The sequence below is a fragment of the Cnephaeus nilssonii genome (genome assembly GCF_951640355.1).
Source record: "Cnephaeus nilssonii genome assembly, chromosome: 21".
NCBI classification, from domain to species: domain Eukaryota; kingdom Metazoa; phylum Chordata; class Mammalia; order Chiroptera; family Vespertilionidae; genus Cnephaeus; species Cnephaeus nilssonii.
The window spans coordinates 6,897,516-6,912,974 of NC_137092.1; the positions used below are offsets into that span (position 1 = coordinate 6,897,516).

The following is a 15,459-nucleotide window of genomic DNA, read 5'->3' on the forward strand; positions in this document are numbered from 1 at the left end:
GGAACTGGCTCAGCCTCCCTCTTCAGCTTCATCCCCTGCAGCTCCACATCTCACAACAGCCTGCGTTATACTTGAAAAACTACCCCTCACGTTTGTTTGTTTTTTGTTTGCCTGGACTTCCTAGCCACCTTTTTGACACAGGGCTTTTGAATTTTAACATTCCGTTCCCTGTGATCTTCTTCCCCTACCCCACCCCGCTCTTGGTCTAGTGCAGTGGTTGGCAAACCACGGCTTGCGAGCCACATGCGGCTCTTTGGCCCCTTGAGTGTTCTAACGCCACTTCTTCAAAATAGACTCGCCCAGGCCGAAAACCGACTTCTGCGCATGGGCCACCAAGTTTCAATCGCACTGTACGTGTGCGCCGCACGTGGTATTTTGTGGAAGAGCCACACTCAAGGGGCCAAAGAGCCGCATGTGGCTCGCGAGCCGCGGTTTGCCAACCACTGGTGTAGTGAAACTCCAACTCACACCTCAGATTTGGTTTGTGTTTCTCCAGGAAGCCCACCCTGGTTCCGTGTGTCACAGGCATGCACAGCCTGAGGGGCCTGCTCCTTCACAGCCCATGGCATTGCTCCCATTCCTCTGTGGCCACAGCCTCCTACTCAGAGTTCCATGAAGGCAGGAAAGGCCGTTGTTTGCTCACCACTGTATCCTCAGAACTTAGGCTCATACATGGCACAAATAATTGTTCACTGTGGCGTGGATGAAAAAATGAATTCTCTCAGCCACTGAGATTCAAAAACTTGGCATAGTCATTGACTCACCCTGCTGTTTCATTCCCGGGTCCATGTCCCAAGTCTTATAACTTTCAATCTTATAGCAGGTTTCCCGTGGCGGCCTCCCTGCTTGTGCCTTTATTAAATATCTAAAATACTGCCCGACTCTCCTGGCTTATTTCCTCCTCTCTTCCTCTTCCCACACTTTATCCTGAGTGATGTGGTAGAACCTTCCTTAAAGGCCATGTTTATTATATCCCAGTTCAAAAACCGTTCGTGGTTCCTTATTAACACTTAACATTTCTTGCTTGAATTGAAAGGCCTCCACAATTTGGCTGAAGTACATCTTTGGAACTGTTTTTTACTTCCCACCTATTACAGATGCCCCACCCTTAACCCATGCTGATATCTCAGAAATCCATCACTGGGCCTGAGGCACTCCTCACATTGTTTCTCCCCCCCTCCACCCAAACCCCACCCGTGCGCCAGGCCTAGCCCCAGGCGTGGGCATATAGCCTATCAGTGGTCAGCAAACTCATTACTCAACAGAGCCAAATATCAACAGTACAACGATTGAAATTTCTTTTGAGAGCCAAATTTTTTAAACTTAAACTTCTAACACCACTTCTTCAAAATAGACTTGCCCAGGCCGTGGTATTTTGTGGAAGAGCCACACTCAAGGAGCCAAAGAGCCGACCACGGGCCTAGCCCTAGCCTGACTCCCCGCTCTGCTAGCTCCTCCCTCATTGAGTTCCCCTGCCCTCTGGCCTCCCAGGCCTCGCTGCCTGGCCACTCCTGTCCTGTCTTATGGTTCTCACCGTACTTGCCTGCTCCTTGCACAGGCCTTCCGATCACCCACGTTCTCTAAAGACATCCTCTCATTTACTCTCGAGCATGGCGTTCTGCTGCTTTTCTTCATGGCCCTTAAGGTGACCCAGGATGATCCCTTCGCTCATTTAGCACATTTCTTTCCAATTAGATGGTAGCTCCAAGAGGAACTTCTCTGCCTTGCTCTCAGAATTACCCACCACACCCAGCCCACTGTACCACCCATCGTAATTATTTACTGAGTATATTTATTGATGCTGTTTTATGAATAGATGTTTATAAATGATTTGCCTTCTCTTTCAAGGGCTCTCCATGCTCTTAACACACATTCTGCACAGCGGGTACTTAACTCTTAACACGACTGTTCAGTTTCTTTTATTGCTTAGAATAAATGACACAGTGAGATGCTTGATGACAGTGATCATGTCATACTGCTGTGACCCCCATAGTATCCGCCATGTGGTTGCTCCACGTGTCCTTAATTAGAAATAAAGTCTTATCCCTTGTGCTCTGACATTCATGTGTCCAAAGATATAAACGTTTTCTGCTTATGGGATTTAAAAAATACAGTGTTGGCCTCAAAGAGGAAGTCTGCCCTCAAGTTTAGTTGATTGGCAAGACAACTTATTTCGTCATTTCTGAAAAATAGGAGTAGCCACGGAAGCAAAAGTTCAGTTTTAGACGGGGCGTTTCGTGACTGGACTTTTCAAGGTAAATGCGTTTATCCCATGTTTTTAATCTACACAGAATAATTGCTCACCAAAGAAAAATGTCCTCTCATTGTTAATGGTTTCTATCATTTCTTTTTCTTTACAACTTTATTTGGTGGGGGAAGGTTATATTTGAATGCCTGTGTTGAATTGGTTAATTTAATGGCAATCTGGAAGATTCTCTCTGGTGCCTGACAAAATGTGAAAAGGTATGTATGGCATCGTTTCTATTTTAATTTATGCTTCTGTGAGTGTTTTTAAAGGGACATGTGTTTCTTTTCTCAACCTGGATCTGTAAGTGGCTATGGCCCTGTGGTTTTGTGGGATGGTTTGGTCTTTCAGGGTCGGATGGCTCAACTTTTTGTCCAGGTGGCTGTGGTAACATTTCTTTGGTACAGTTGCAGATTCAGAGCCACTGATGTAAAGGTTAAGGTTATACAGAGCCCTAGCCGGCTTGGCTCAGTGGATAGAGTGTCAGCCTGAGGACTGAAGGGTCCCAGGTTCGATTCCGGCCAAGGGCACATGCCTGGGTTGCAGGCTTGATCCCCAGTAGGGTGTGTGCAGGAGGCAGCCAATCAATGATTCTCATCATTGATGTTTCTATCTCTCTCTCCTCCTCCCTTCCTCTCTGAAATCAATAAAGAAATATATATATATATATATATATTTTAAAAAAAGATTGTACAGAAACCTACCATGTTCTTCTCTTCCACCTCCCAGGGGTAAGGTCTAGTATAAGTTCATAGGATTCGTTTATACTCTGCTTATTTAGCACAAACATGTATCTCAATATATTTAAAATGCTATCTAAATATTTTATCGTGCTTGACAAAGAGCATCATTGACTTTTGAATGAAAACAGGAACAGAAAAAGTGCTGGGAAGATAGTTTCTACTGCTGATTCTGCTGTTTATGGTGAGCGTCCGGTTCTCCCGGGTCACAGTTCTCTCACCCGGTTTCCCTGTGGCCTTTCTCACCATCCTACATGCATGATCTAAAAACATCTGGTCGAATTGTGAGGTCCTTGATAGAATGTTGCTGTTGCTACTGGTCCCTGGCAGTGAGGTCCTGCTTCCAACCCTCCCCCAATGCCACAGAACTTGGAGGGTTCACTTTTGAGAGCTGAACAAATAATTAGTGGCCTTTGTTGTCTAAATAAATTACCTTTAAAACACAATAGATATAGCAAAGCCAAAAATTCTTAGAATGGGTTTACTTAAATATGAAATGAAATTGTGGCCTCCTAGAACTGTTTTATTTTATTTAAAAATAATAACATGTAAATAATAAACAGGGAACTGGTTAAACAAGCCATAATACACAGCTGTAACAGAAAGATCTATCACCATGAAAAATACATAGAGAAAGTTTTAGTGGCATGGGAGAATGTCTATGATAAAAAGCTTAGTGTGTGTGTGTTTTTTAAAGGATATATGAAGATATATCTCAACTAGCCTTTTCAAACATGCATGGCAAGCACTCTGATTTCACTTATATGTGGAATCTTTAAAAATCAAACTCATAGACACAGAGAACAGATGCCAGAGACAGGGTGTGGGAGATGGGGAAAATTGGTGAAGATGGTCAAAGGTACAGACTTTCAGTTACAAGATAAATAAGTCCTGGAAACAGCATGGTGATTATCTTAATAAAAGGCTAATATGCAAATCGACCAAATAGTGGAACGACCGGTCACTATGACACACACCGACCACCAGGGGCAGACACTCAACGCAGGAGCCGGGCTCACGGCTGGTGAGCACAGCAGCGGTGGCAGGAGCCTCTCCTGCCTCCATGGCAGTGCTAAGGATGTCCAGGGAGCGGGCCAAAGCCGTCAGTATGACATTCCCCAAGGGCTCCCGGACTGTGAGGGGGCACAGACCAGGCTGAGGGACCACCCCCCCACTGCCCCAAGTGCACAAATCTCGTGCACCCGACCTCTAGTAGTTAATAATACTGTATTGCACATTCTAAAATTGCTAGGAGAGTAGATCTTAAACATTTTTATCATAAAAAAAGTCTAACTGTGAGATGATGGATGTTAACTCATTGTAATCATTTTGAAATATATATGCATATCAAATCATTAATTGGTATGCCTTAAACTAATACAATGTGATATTTCAATTATATCTCAATAAAACTGGAAAAAAGCGAAAAACTAAAAATATTTAGAATTCATGGAAGTACAAAAAAAAGGAAATACACTAAAATATTAAACTATGGGTAGTGGCAGTTTAGATGACTTGACTTCTGCTTTTTGGTACAAATACATAAAAAATAAAGGGGAAATATAGAAAGCTTGATATATAACAAATAGAACCATAGCCTAGGTGAGAATATTTTCACTCTAGAAGACAATATGTGAACAGAATAGAAGTATCTGATAGAACCTAGAGGAAGGACCTCCAGCAATAAAAATTTGTAAAAGTTCACTCAATACTGCCATGGGAGAGGGAGGCAGATGCATCAGACCTAGATGATACTCAGTTCAAAATATCCTTTCATCTCCCATCCTTATTTCAATTCAATGCTTACCAAGCAAAATTATGTTTTTCAGCCGAAACCGGTTTGGCTCAGTGGATTGAGCGTTGGCCTGCGGACTCAAGGGTCCCGGGTTCAAATCCGGTCAAGGGCATGTGCCTTGGTTGCGGGCACATCCCCAGTGGGGGGTGTGCAGGAGGCAGCTGATCGATGTTTCTAACTCTCTGTCCCTCTCTCTTCCTCTCTATAAAAAATCAATAAAATATATTTTTAAAAAATTATGTTTTTCATTGGCTTTCTTATATGTTCTAGTTGCTACTCGTTATACCAACGTGTTCCTTATGTCATTTCAGTTTATACGTCAGTCTCCTCTGAGTTGGTTCGTGGAAGTTCTTGTGTAATCAGTCAATTCTAGGTGCCCTGATAAGATCAAATTCCTGGACCTGCAGAGCTGAGGACTGACTGCTGAGCTGTGGCAAACACACCACATAACGTCTGTGACCACCGGCCTCACTAGAACACTCGTCATGACTTGCCTCTCCTGGTTACTGCTCTTATATCGAGGTCCCGGTTGACCCGTCCACTGCCTCTTCTTTCCAGGCTTTCTCAGAGGTTCCTTCTTTATTTCGGGCGAAGACAGAATGGGATCAGGTCAATCCAAAGAGGATCCCAACATTGGTAAGTTCGGGGCAGAAACCATTACCTGCCTCACTGCCGGGTTGAAAGTGAACTGGAATAATTGGAAAGTGCGCTGAACGGCTGTAATGGGACAACATTTCTGAGGTTGGAAGGATCGGAATTCACCGTGATGCAGTAATACCAAGGAGAGTGAAAAGGGGAACCAGAGAGAACTGTCTGATCCTCTAAATTTGAGTACAGGGTGTCTGCTTGCTTGGTATTAGACCAGCTGAGTAGTTTGTGGAAATCTAGTTTACTTTCCTTACTTCGCACCCCATTTGTGGTGTAAGGGTTGGGAAAACTCACTGTGGCTGCCTTTGGCTTCACTGCAAACAAATGAGAGAAAAAAAATTATAAGGCAGTGGGTGCCAAGGTCAGATTGACAAGGACCTTGGGAAACACTAGTTCTAGGATTCACTTTAGGTAGTCGACTCCCTGGCCTTGAGATTCTCTGCTTAAATCTGAGGGAGACACAGGAGATGTTTTCGTTTATCAAAGGAATATATGGGTTTATCAAAGGGACATACGCGAGGCTTTTCTTTCATTTGTGTAGCTGATGGTTTTTGAAGTTCCAGTTCTAATTTCCATGTTAAAGTACTCAGGACCTAAGGCAGGATGTTCTCTCCATTTGAGGAGTTGTAGCCCCTGTCATTAATCTCCACTGGTTACTTGGACAGGGTGGGGCACCTTGGGGCACGTAAGCCTAGGTGAGGATAAGTGGCAGATACATTAATCCCCTTCATGTTCTCTCATAGGCAAACAAATCCACACCACAGCAGCTCCAAGAAGTACCTCTGCACCCTGCCCTTCCGAGTAAGTGAGCATTCTCCCACCCACTTCCTCTTATACTACATGGTGCTTGATTTTGTGTTGACAGCTTTGCATTATGGACTTGGGAAGGGACGTCTGAGGAGAAGGGGCCAGAGACAATGGAAAAACTAAATTCGTTTTTTACCCTCTTAACCTAGGGACCCCCAAGCCTCAAGAGATCCATAAATCCTTTAAGTTTATAAATAAAATTTGCTATGTGGGGCCAACTATGAACATTTTTTAAAATTACAGTTGACATAGCATATTCTATTAGTTTTAGGTGTACAACATAATGATTCAACATTTTGTATAACTTACAACATATCCTGTCAACCCCCCATCCCATCTGGTAATTGTCAATTTTTCTCTCTGTATCTATGAGTTTGTTTTGTTTTGTTTATTTTGCTTTTTAGATTCCACATATAAGTGAAATCATATGCTATTTTTTTCTCTCTGATTTATTTCACTTAGCATAATATCTTGTAGGTTCATCCATGTTGTCACAAATGGCAAGATTTCATTCATTTTTATGGCATATATATATATATATATATATATATATATATATATATCCTGGTGCACGAAATTCGTACGTGGGGGTGTATGTCCCTCAGCCCAGCCTGCACCCTCTCCAATCTGGGACCCCTCAAGGGATGTCCAACTGTCCTCTCACAATCCAGGACTGCTGGCTCCCAACTACTCGCCTGCCTGCCTTCCTGATTGCCCCTAACTGCTTCCTGATCACCCCCTAACCACTCCCCTGCCAGCCTGATTACCTCTAACTGCCATCCCCTGCAGGCCTGGTCACCCCTAACTGCTCTCCCCTGCAGGCCCGATCGCCCCCAACTGCCCTCCCTTGCAGGCCTGGTCCCTCCCAACTGCCCTCTCCTGCTGGCCTGATTGCCCACAACTGCCTTCCCTTGCAGACCTGGTCCCTCCCAACTGCCCTCCCCTGCTGGCCATCTTGTGGTGGCCATCTTGTGTCCACATGGGGACAGCCATCTTTGACCACATGGGGGCAGCCATCTTGTGTGTTGGAGTGACAGTCAATTTGCATATTACTCTTTTATTAGATAGGATAGAGGCCTGGTGCATGGGTGGGGGCCGGCTGGTTTGCCCCGAAGAGTGCCCTGGATCAGGGTGGGGGTTCCCTTGGGGCGTGGGGCAGCCTGAGCAAGGGGCCTGTGGTGGTTTGCAGGTTGGCCATGCCCCCCAGTGACCCAAGCAGAGGCCCTGGTATCTGGGATTTATTTATCTTCTATAATTGAAACTTTGTAGCCTTGAGCGGAGGCCAGAGCAGGCCAGGGCTGCGGGAAGCTTGGCTTCCTCCATCGCCGGGGGCAACTCAAGCCTCCTGCTCTCTCCAGCTCCATGGCTGCCGCCATTTTTGTTGGGATTTATTTATCTTCTCTAATTGAAACTTTGTAGCCTTGAATGGAGGCCAGGGCCAGCCAGAGCGGTTGGGAAGCTTGGCTTCCTCCATTGCCGGGGAAACCCAAGCCTCCTGCTCACTCTGTGGCCGCAGCCATCTTGGTTGGGTTAATTTGCATACTTGCATACTTGGCTTGTGGGCGTGGCTTGTGGGCATAGCAGAGGTATGGTCAATTTGCATGTTTCTCTTTTATTAGTGTAGATATCACATCTTTTTTATTCATTTGTCTATTGGTGGACACTTAGGTTGTTTCCATATCTTGGCTATTGTAAATAATGCTGCAATTAACATAGGGGTACATATGTCTTTATAATTAGTGTTTTGGATTCCTTCAAATTCTACCTAAAAGTAGAATCACTGGGACATAAAGCAGTTCCATTTTTTATTTCTTTACTGTTTTACATAGTGGCTGCACCAATTTACAACCCCACCAACATTGCACGAGAGTTCCCTTTTCTCCACATCCTCGCCAACACTTATTTGTTGATTTATTGATGATAGCCATTCTAACAGGTGTGAGGTGATATCTTAGTGTGGTTTTAATTTGCATTACCCTGGTGTTGAGTATACTTTCATATGCCTATTGGCCACCTGTATGTCCTCTTTGGAGAAATGTCCATTTTTTTTTTTTTTTTTTTTTTTTTTAAATTTCTTTATTGATTAAGGTGTCACATATTTGTCCTCATCCCCCCATTCCCATCCCACACCCCTCCCCTTGGATGCCCCAACCCTCTGTTGAACTTAAGCATTGGTTAGGCTCATATGCATGCACACAAGACCTTTGGTTGATCTCTCCCCCCTCCCCCCACCCTCCCCTATCCTCCCTCTGAGGCCCGATAGTCCGATCGATGCCTCCTTGTTTCTGGTTCTGTTCTTGTTCATCAGTCTATGTTGTTCATCATTTCCCCTAGATGAGCGAAATCATGTGTCACTATAGATATACTTATAAGAATTGAATGTGCGACGAGCAATAATAGTTATGCTGACAGGCAAATGAATCAGTCTGTAGTGAGTTTCTTTCTGGACCAACAGTTCTTTTGAGACCCAATATCAATGTCCACCGGTTCCCTATGAGTACATGCCGGCACTGACCCCTCAGCTCTGGATGGTGGACAAATGGTGGTAATGCAGGTCCGACTCCCTCTGGTTTGGTCTCGGCTGGACCCAGGGGCACTGCTTCACCCGGCTCCAGGGGCCCGCGGCCTCGCCCGGACCCGGGGCCCAGGGCTCACCCGGCTCCAGGGGCCCGCGGCCTCGCCCGGACCCGGGGCCCAGGGCTCACCCGGCTCCAGGGGCCCGCGGCCTCGCCCGGACCCGGGGCCCAGGGCTCACCCGGCTCCAGGGGCCCGCGGCCTCGCCCGGACCCGGGGCCCAGGGCTCACCCGGCTCCAGGGGCCCGCGGCCTCGCCCGGACCCGGGGCCCAGGGCTCACCCGGCTCCAGGGGCCCGCGGCCTCGCCCGGACCCGGGGCCCAGGGCTCACCCGGCTCCAGGGGCCCGCGGCCTCGCCCGGACCCGGGGCCCAGGGCTCACCCGGCTCCAGGGGCCCGCGGCCTCGCCCGGACCCGGGGCCCAGGGCTCACCCGGCTCCAGGGGCCCGCGGCCTCGCCCCGACCCGGGGCCCAGGGCTCACCCGGCTCCAGGGGCCCGCGGCCTCGCCCGGACCCGGGGCCCAGGGCTCACCCGGCTCCAGGGGCCCGCGGCCTCGCCCCGACCCGGGGCCCAGGGCTCACCCGGCTCCAGGGGCCCGCGGCCTCGCCCCGACCCGGGGCCCAGGGCTCACCCGGCTCCAGGGGCCCGCGGCCTCGCCCCGACCCGGGGCCCAGGGCTCACCCGGCTCCAGGGGCCCGCGGCCTCGCCCCGACCCGGGGCCCAGGGCTCACCCGGCTCCAGGGGCCGAAATGTCCATTTTTTAACCGGTTTGTTTTCTTGGTGGTGTTATATGAGTTGCTTATATATTTTGGATATTATTGAATGTATCATTGGCAAATATCTTCTTCCATTAAGTAGGTTGTCTTTTTGTTTTTATTTTTGATGGTTTCCTTCACTGTGCAAAAACTTTTTAGTTTGATGTAGTCTCGTTTTGTTGTTGAAATGTTTCCCTTGCCCAAAAAGAGACATCCAAAAAGGTATTACCAAGAGCAATGTCAGAGAATTTATTGCCTATGTTTTCTTTTAGGAGTGTTAGGATTTCAGGTCTTACTTTTTAAGTATTTAATCCATTTTTTGTTTATTATTGTATATGGTGATCCAGTTTCATTCTTTTGCAAGTGTCTGTCCAGTTTTCCTAACACTGTTTATTGAAGAGACTGTCTTTACCCAACTGTATATTCTTTCCTCCTTTGTCAGAGATTAACCACATAGGCATTATTTGGTCCGCACCGAAAGGGGGCAGGCCAAAGATGTTGTGAGGGTTTAAGAAATTTTATTACATTCTCTCACAGCCAGCTGAGGCCAGGGTGCCAGTGTCAGTCCGGAGGGGGTGGTTGCATTCTCTTATATAGGGTAGATGTATGCAAAAATAGGGTCAGGATGTGGGTGCACAAGTTGGTCAAGCAGTGGGGAGGGCAGGAGTTGGTCAAGGGAGGAGAGTGCACAGGTCAGTCAGTGGAAGAGGACTTCTTATCTTGCTTCTGCAGGCACCAGCCATCTGCCCCCAAGCTATGGGGAAAGGCTTATAACAATATATATTCAGAAAACATGTCCAAGTAGGAGAGCTTAGGGGTAGTTCATCCTAACAGGCATGGGCTTATTTCTGGGTTCTCTATTCTGCTCCATTGATCTGTGTGTCTCTTTTGATGTTAGTGTCATGCTGTTTCAATTACTATAGCCTTGTGGTATAGTTTGATATTAGCGTGATACCTCCAACTTTGTTCTTCTTTCTCAAGATGGCTTTGGCTATTCAGGGTCTTTTATGGTTCCATATAAATTTTAGGATTATTTGTTCTAATTATGTGAAAAATGCTGTTGATATTTTTATAAAGATTGCATTAAAATCTGTAGATTGCTTTAGGTAGCATGGACATTTTAACGATGCTAGTGTTTCCTGTACATGAGTACAGTATATATAGCCTTTCATTATTTGTGTCTTCTTCAGTTGCTTGCTTCAATGTCTTATAGTTTTGAGTACAGGTCTTTTGCCTCCTTGGTTGAATTTATTCCTAGGTATTTCATTCTTGCTGATGCAATAGTAAATGGAATTTGTTTTCTTAATTTATCTTTCTTTTTTTATTTAATTTCTCTTTCTGATAGTTTGTTATTGATGTATTAAAAAATGCAGCCTATTTCTGGTTTTGTATCCTGCTATTTACTGAGTTCATTTTGTATCCTACTATTTACTGAGTTCTAATAGCTTTGGGTGGATTTTTAAGAGTTCTCTCTATATAGTATCATGTCATCTGCAAATAAAGACACTTTTACTTCTTCCCTTCCAATTCAGATGCCTTTTATTTCTTTTTCTTGTCTGATTGTTGTGGCTAGGACTTCCAATGCTATGTTAAATGAAACGTGAAAGTGGATGTTCTTGTCTTGTTTCTGATCTTAGGGAATAAGCTTTTAGCTTTCACCATGGAGTATGATGTTAGTTGTGTGTTTGTCATATATGGCCTTTATGATGTTGAAGTATGTTCCCTCTATCCTCATTTTTCTGAGAGTATTTATCATAAATGGATGTTGGATTTTATCCAGTGCTTTTTCTGCATCTATCTGATATAATCGTATGGGTGTTGTTGTTTTTTCCATTTTGTTTCTGTGGTATATCACATTAATTAATTTGTGTATATTGAACCAGCCTTGCATCCCAGGAATAAATCCCACTTGATCATAATGTATGATCTTTTTAATGTATTGCTGAATTCGGTTTACTAATATTTTTTTGAGGATTTTTACATCTATGTTCATGGCCTATAGTATAGTTTTCTCTTTTTTGGGGGGGGCGGGAGGGGGGTAGTGTTTTTGTCTGGTTTTGGTACTAGGATAATGGTGGCCTTATGAGTTTGGGAGCTTTTTCTCCTCTTCAGTTTTTGGAATAGTTTTAGATCTATGAATATTTTTTGAGGGCAAGAGAGTTCACAGCTTTCATTGAGGCCTCAAATGGATCTGGAACCTGAAACCAAAAAGTCGAAAAGCAGTAGGAAGTGTGATGTGAAAGCTATTTTAGAGGCTTACCCATATAAGGAAAAGGTTACACTCTGATCTTTAGGAAAGGCCTTCAAAAAGCCCAGAAGGTCATCTGTTCCCTCTTTTTGCCACAACAGCAAAGAACTTCATTTGGCCTTAGCCTTTCTTGCTGGGAGTCTACTGACATTGCTGCTGATGGCCCTTGTCTTCCTCATCACAAAGAGCTACAGAAAATGTGAGTGGCCTCCGAGAGATGGGGCAGCAATTCTCTCTCTGCTGTTGAGAATAGAGTTAGCCTTGAATGGCTACTGGAAAGCAGGGGATAAAACCTGCTCAGCCCACCTTCTCTGCAGACCACAGATTTGAATTCCTCCACTTCTCAGCTGCCCTCCAGACCCTCCATCTTTCCCACCTGCACCACCTCCCTCCCAGCCCACCCCTTCACCCAAGACCAAAGGGAGAGGCTTCTAATTCCTCCAGACCCCATTGGTGAGATTTGTCCCTTTTTTTCCTGGCACTTATGGCAGATCACTCAAGTCCCCAAGCTCTGGATCCTCACTCAGATTCTCTTGCCAAGGTAAGATGACCACGCTGTTTCCATGACACTGGAGACCTGCTGCCATTGTAATTTCCGCTATGCTATATGGCTTGTCTGCTAAACAGTAGTAATGCTTTCTGGATGCTGGGCAGTGATTCTTTGAAGGGTTCTTCTGGTCTCTTTGGGTCCTCTCTTGACCGAAGCTTTCAAGTTGCTTCTGAAGAGACACATTCCTCCAAATTGAACTCGCTCATTCCTCCTCCTTCTTCCTCTGTAGTTGTCATCCACCCCGGAGGAGGCACTTACCTCTGCCAGCATGGCTCTCAAAACCTCAAAAGAAAAGAGAGACGACTTGATTGCAAACCATCCTGCAGACTCCATTATCTATGCTCAGATTAAAGGGGCAAACTATTCCTGAGTTTCCAAGAAGGCTTGAATCCAGTTCCTCTCACGTCAGCGGCATTCTTCATACATCGCTTTTCCTTTGTAGAAAATTTGGACCACAGTCTGGGTGAAACTGCAGATGGAGTTGTTTGGGTGTGATCTGGCAACCGTAGCCATCAGTTTTGTGACCGGGGTCAGTCTTTTTCCTGGATCTCCCACTTGGACTAACAAAACGGAAGCCCCCTGAGGGCCGAGACTGCCTCTCTCTGTCCTCTTCCGAAATGTGTGCTACAGGCTCAGTGCACCAAGTGTTCACTCAGTGCCATTGATCAACTTGGGAAGAGTCAACCAATCTAACAATCTAACAAGAATTAAAATAAAACCTTCTGTGATGTTGGCTCCTTCTTCATCATGTGTCCCTGTTACCTCCAGATATCAGGGCCAAAAGATATCCAAGTGATGTTAAAGGAAAAGGCACACAGTTGAACAGATTTCTGCATATTCTTGATTCATGTAGAAAATAACTGTGTGTGTGTGTGTATGTGTGTGTGTGCACGCACCTGTATTTGTATACTAGATACAGGGTATTCCAAAAAATGTATACACACTTTAATAGCTGATAGCTCAATTTTGAAAATGAAATGTATTTTAATGAACACTGCCTTTATAATTATTCAGAGTGTGTATATACATTTTTTTTGGACATCCGATATTTAGTTTGTCCCCAGAAGGAAACACTATACAGTGATGGCGAACCTATGACACGCGTGTCAGCACTGACACGCGTAGCCATTTCTGATGACACGCGGCCGCTAAGGCAGCCGCATGCCGAGGATGAAACATTTGCTGCTCCTGAGGATGAAACATTTGCGAAATAATGTTTTTTTCCTCAAAGTGACACACTACCCGAGTTATACTCAGTTTTTTGGCGAAGTTTGACACACCAAGCTCACAAGGTTGCCCATCACTGCACTATTAACTGGTCTTAGTGATCACTCCTAATCACTTGGTAACTGAGGGGTGGCATGGAAGGACATAGGCTTTCCCTTAAATGCCTTTTGTAACTTTTAAAAATATATATTTTTATTGATTTCAGAGAGGAAGGAAGAGGGAGTGAGAGAGAGAAACATCAATGATGAGAGAGATCATTTATTGGCTGCCTCCTGCGTGCCCCCTACTGGGGATGGAGCCACAACCCAGGCATGTGTCCTTAACTGGAATTGAACCCAGGACCCTTCTGTCTGCAGGCTGACGCTCTATCCACTGAGCCATATCAGGTAGTGCCTTTTGTAACTTTTAACATTCTTCCTTTACCTGTTGAGCATCTTCAGGGGCCTGATACCTAGCGCTCATTTCCCCACCAGAACTCTGAACCAACTGAGAGAAAAGAGGACTCGGCAGACAGAGAACAAAGTACCATCTTTATTACAGAGTCCACGCTGGAGAGGACAGCGTGTCCTGGAGCTGCAGACAGTGGGCTTCAGACCAATGAGCCCCGTGGGGATAGAGCTGCACCGAGGCAGGTCCCCTGCCCACCCAAACCAGTGCCGGCTAGTCCCCATGAGCTTCAGAACAGGGCACGTGCTCTTTGTAAGCTACACCCAAAGATTAAAAAAGAAAGAGGAAGCACAGAGTAGGTACGCCCAGTTCTGCCCCAGTCTCCCACTTCACATAGGTCACTGTACCTCCAAAGGGGCGTCGCTAAGGAGTGTCACCCCAGTGGGGCTCAGTGCACAGGGAAGGAAGCAAGAGTGTGTGTGGGGTGCGTGGAGGGGGGAGCCTCCTCCTCAAACCTCTTTTAAAAATATATTAAATAATGTTAAAGTTCATAGAGCTGACATAATCTACCCAAGGTCTCCAGCCAGCGTGTGGCAGAGCAAAATCGAAACCAGATCCTCTGACTTCTGGTTCCTGCATCTGGCCTGCACTGCCCGCCGCCCCAGCACGAATAGGGGCAGAGAAACCAGACAGGTAAGGGGGCAGGCCACACGGGCAGGAGAGCATGATTATTCTGAGACAGAGCAGCTGCTCCTGACAGCTGGCTTTTGAGGAGACAATGGCATTGGGGTTTGATGGAGGGAGCTGACAGGTCCAGGAGAAGGACACATTAGGGATGCAGGCTTGCGAAGAGGCCTGGGCACAGCCGAGCAAGAGGCCTGGGCACAGCCGAGCAGGCAGCCCCACGAGGGCAGCAGAGCGCCACCAGTTCTCTTCCTGCCCCGCCCACCGCAAGGAGGCCTCATTCACTTTCTTTACTTTCTTTTCTTTTAAGATTAACTTTTTCTCTTTAAAAAAAAATATTTTTATTAATTTCCGAGAGGAAGAGAGAGAGAGAGAGAAAGAAACATCAATGATGAGAGAGAATCATTGAATGGCTTCCTCCTGCGCACTGGGGATCAAGCCCACAACCAGGGCACATGCCCTGACCAGGAATCGCACTGTGACCTCCTGGTTCATGGGTTGACACTCAACCACTGAGCCACACCACCACTGAGCCACGCTGGTTGAGCCTCATTTATTTTCAAAGGTTCCCAAACTATAGAATGACATCAAACAATCCTACCCACCCCGATGCTAGAAGCCACGTCTGCTTCTCAGTTCAAGCCAGTTCCTTAGCAACAGTTGGGAACCAGTTCCTTAGCCACGTGTATGTGAACTATCAGAGTCATTGTTTTCCCTCTGTTTTCATGAAGCTTCCCATTTTTAACAGCAGAGCTCTGTTTTCAAAGTCTTGTTTTTGTCTCCCTGTCATGAAGAGTGA

General features: G+C 46.0%; 1 protein-coding gene across 3 annotated transcripts; it reads left to right on the forward strand.

Moving 5' to 3' along the window:
• Positions 1–436: 436 nt before the first annotated feature.
• Positions 437–13,090, forward strand: LOC307093278 (transmembrane protein C1orf162). Of its 3 annotated transcripts, none has more exons than XM_079761254.1 (6): positions 437–2,255; positions 5,339–5,416; positions 6,172–6,229; positions 11,914–12,011; positions 12,304–12,353; positions 12,592–13,090. In XM_079761254.1, the coding sequence occupies exons 2-6, from the start codon at positions 5,380–5,382 to the stop codon at positions 12,730–12,732; spliced, it is 384 nt and encodes a 127-aa protein (XP_079617380.1). In that variant the 5' UTR covers positions 437–2,255; positions 5,339–5,379; the 3' UTR covers positions 12,733–13,090. The 3 variants fall into 3 exon arrangements, with proteins under 3 accessions (XP_079617380.1, XP_079617381.1, XP_079617379.1); XM_079761255.1 differs by lacking the exon at positions 437–2,255 and adding an exon at positions 2,300–2,463; XM_079761253.1 differs by lacking the exon at positions 437–2,255 and having other exon boundaries at positions 4,992–5,416.
• The last annotated feature ends 2,369 nt before the right edge of the window (positions 13,091–15,459 follow it).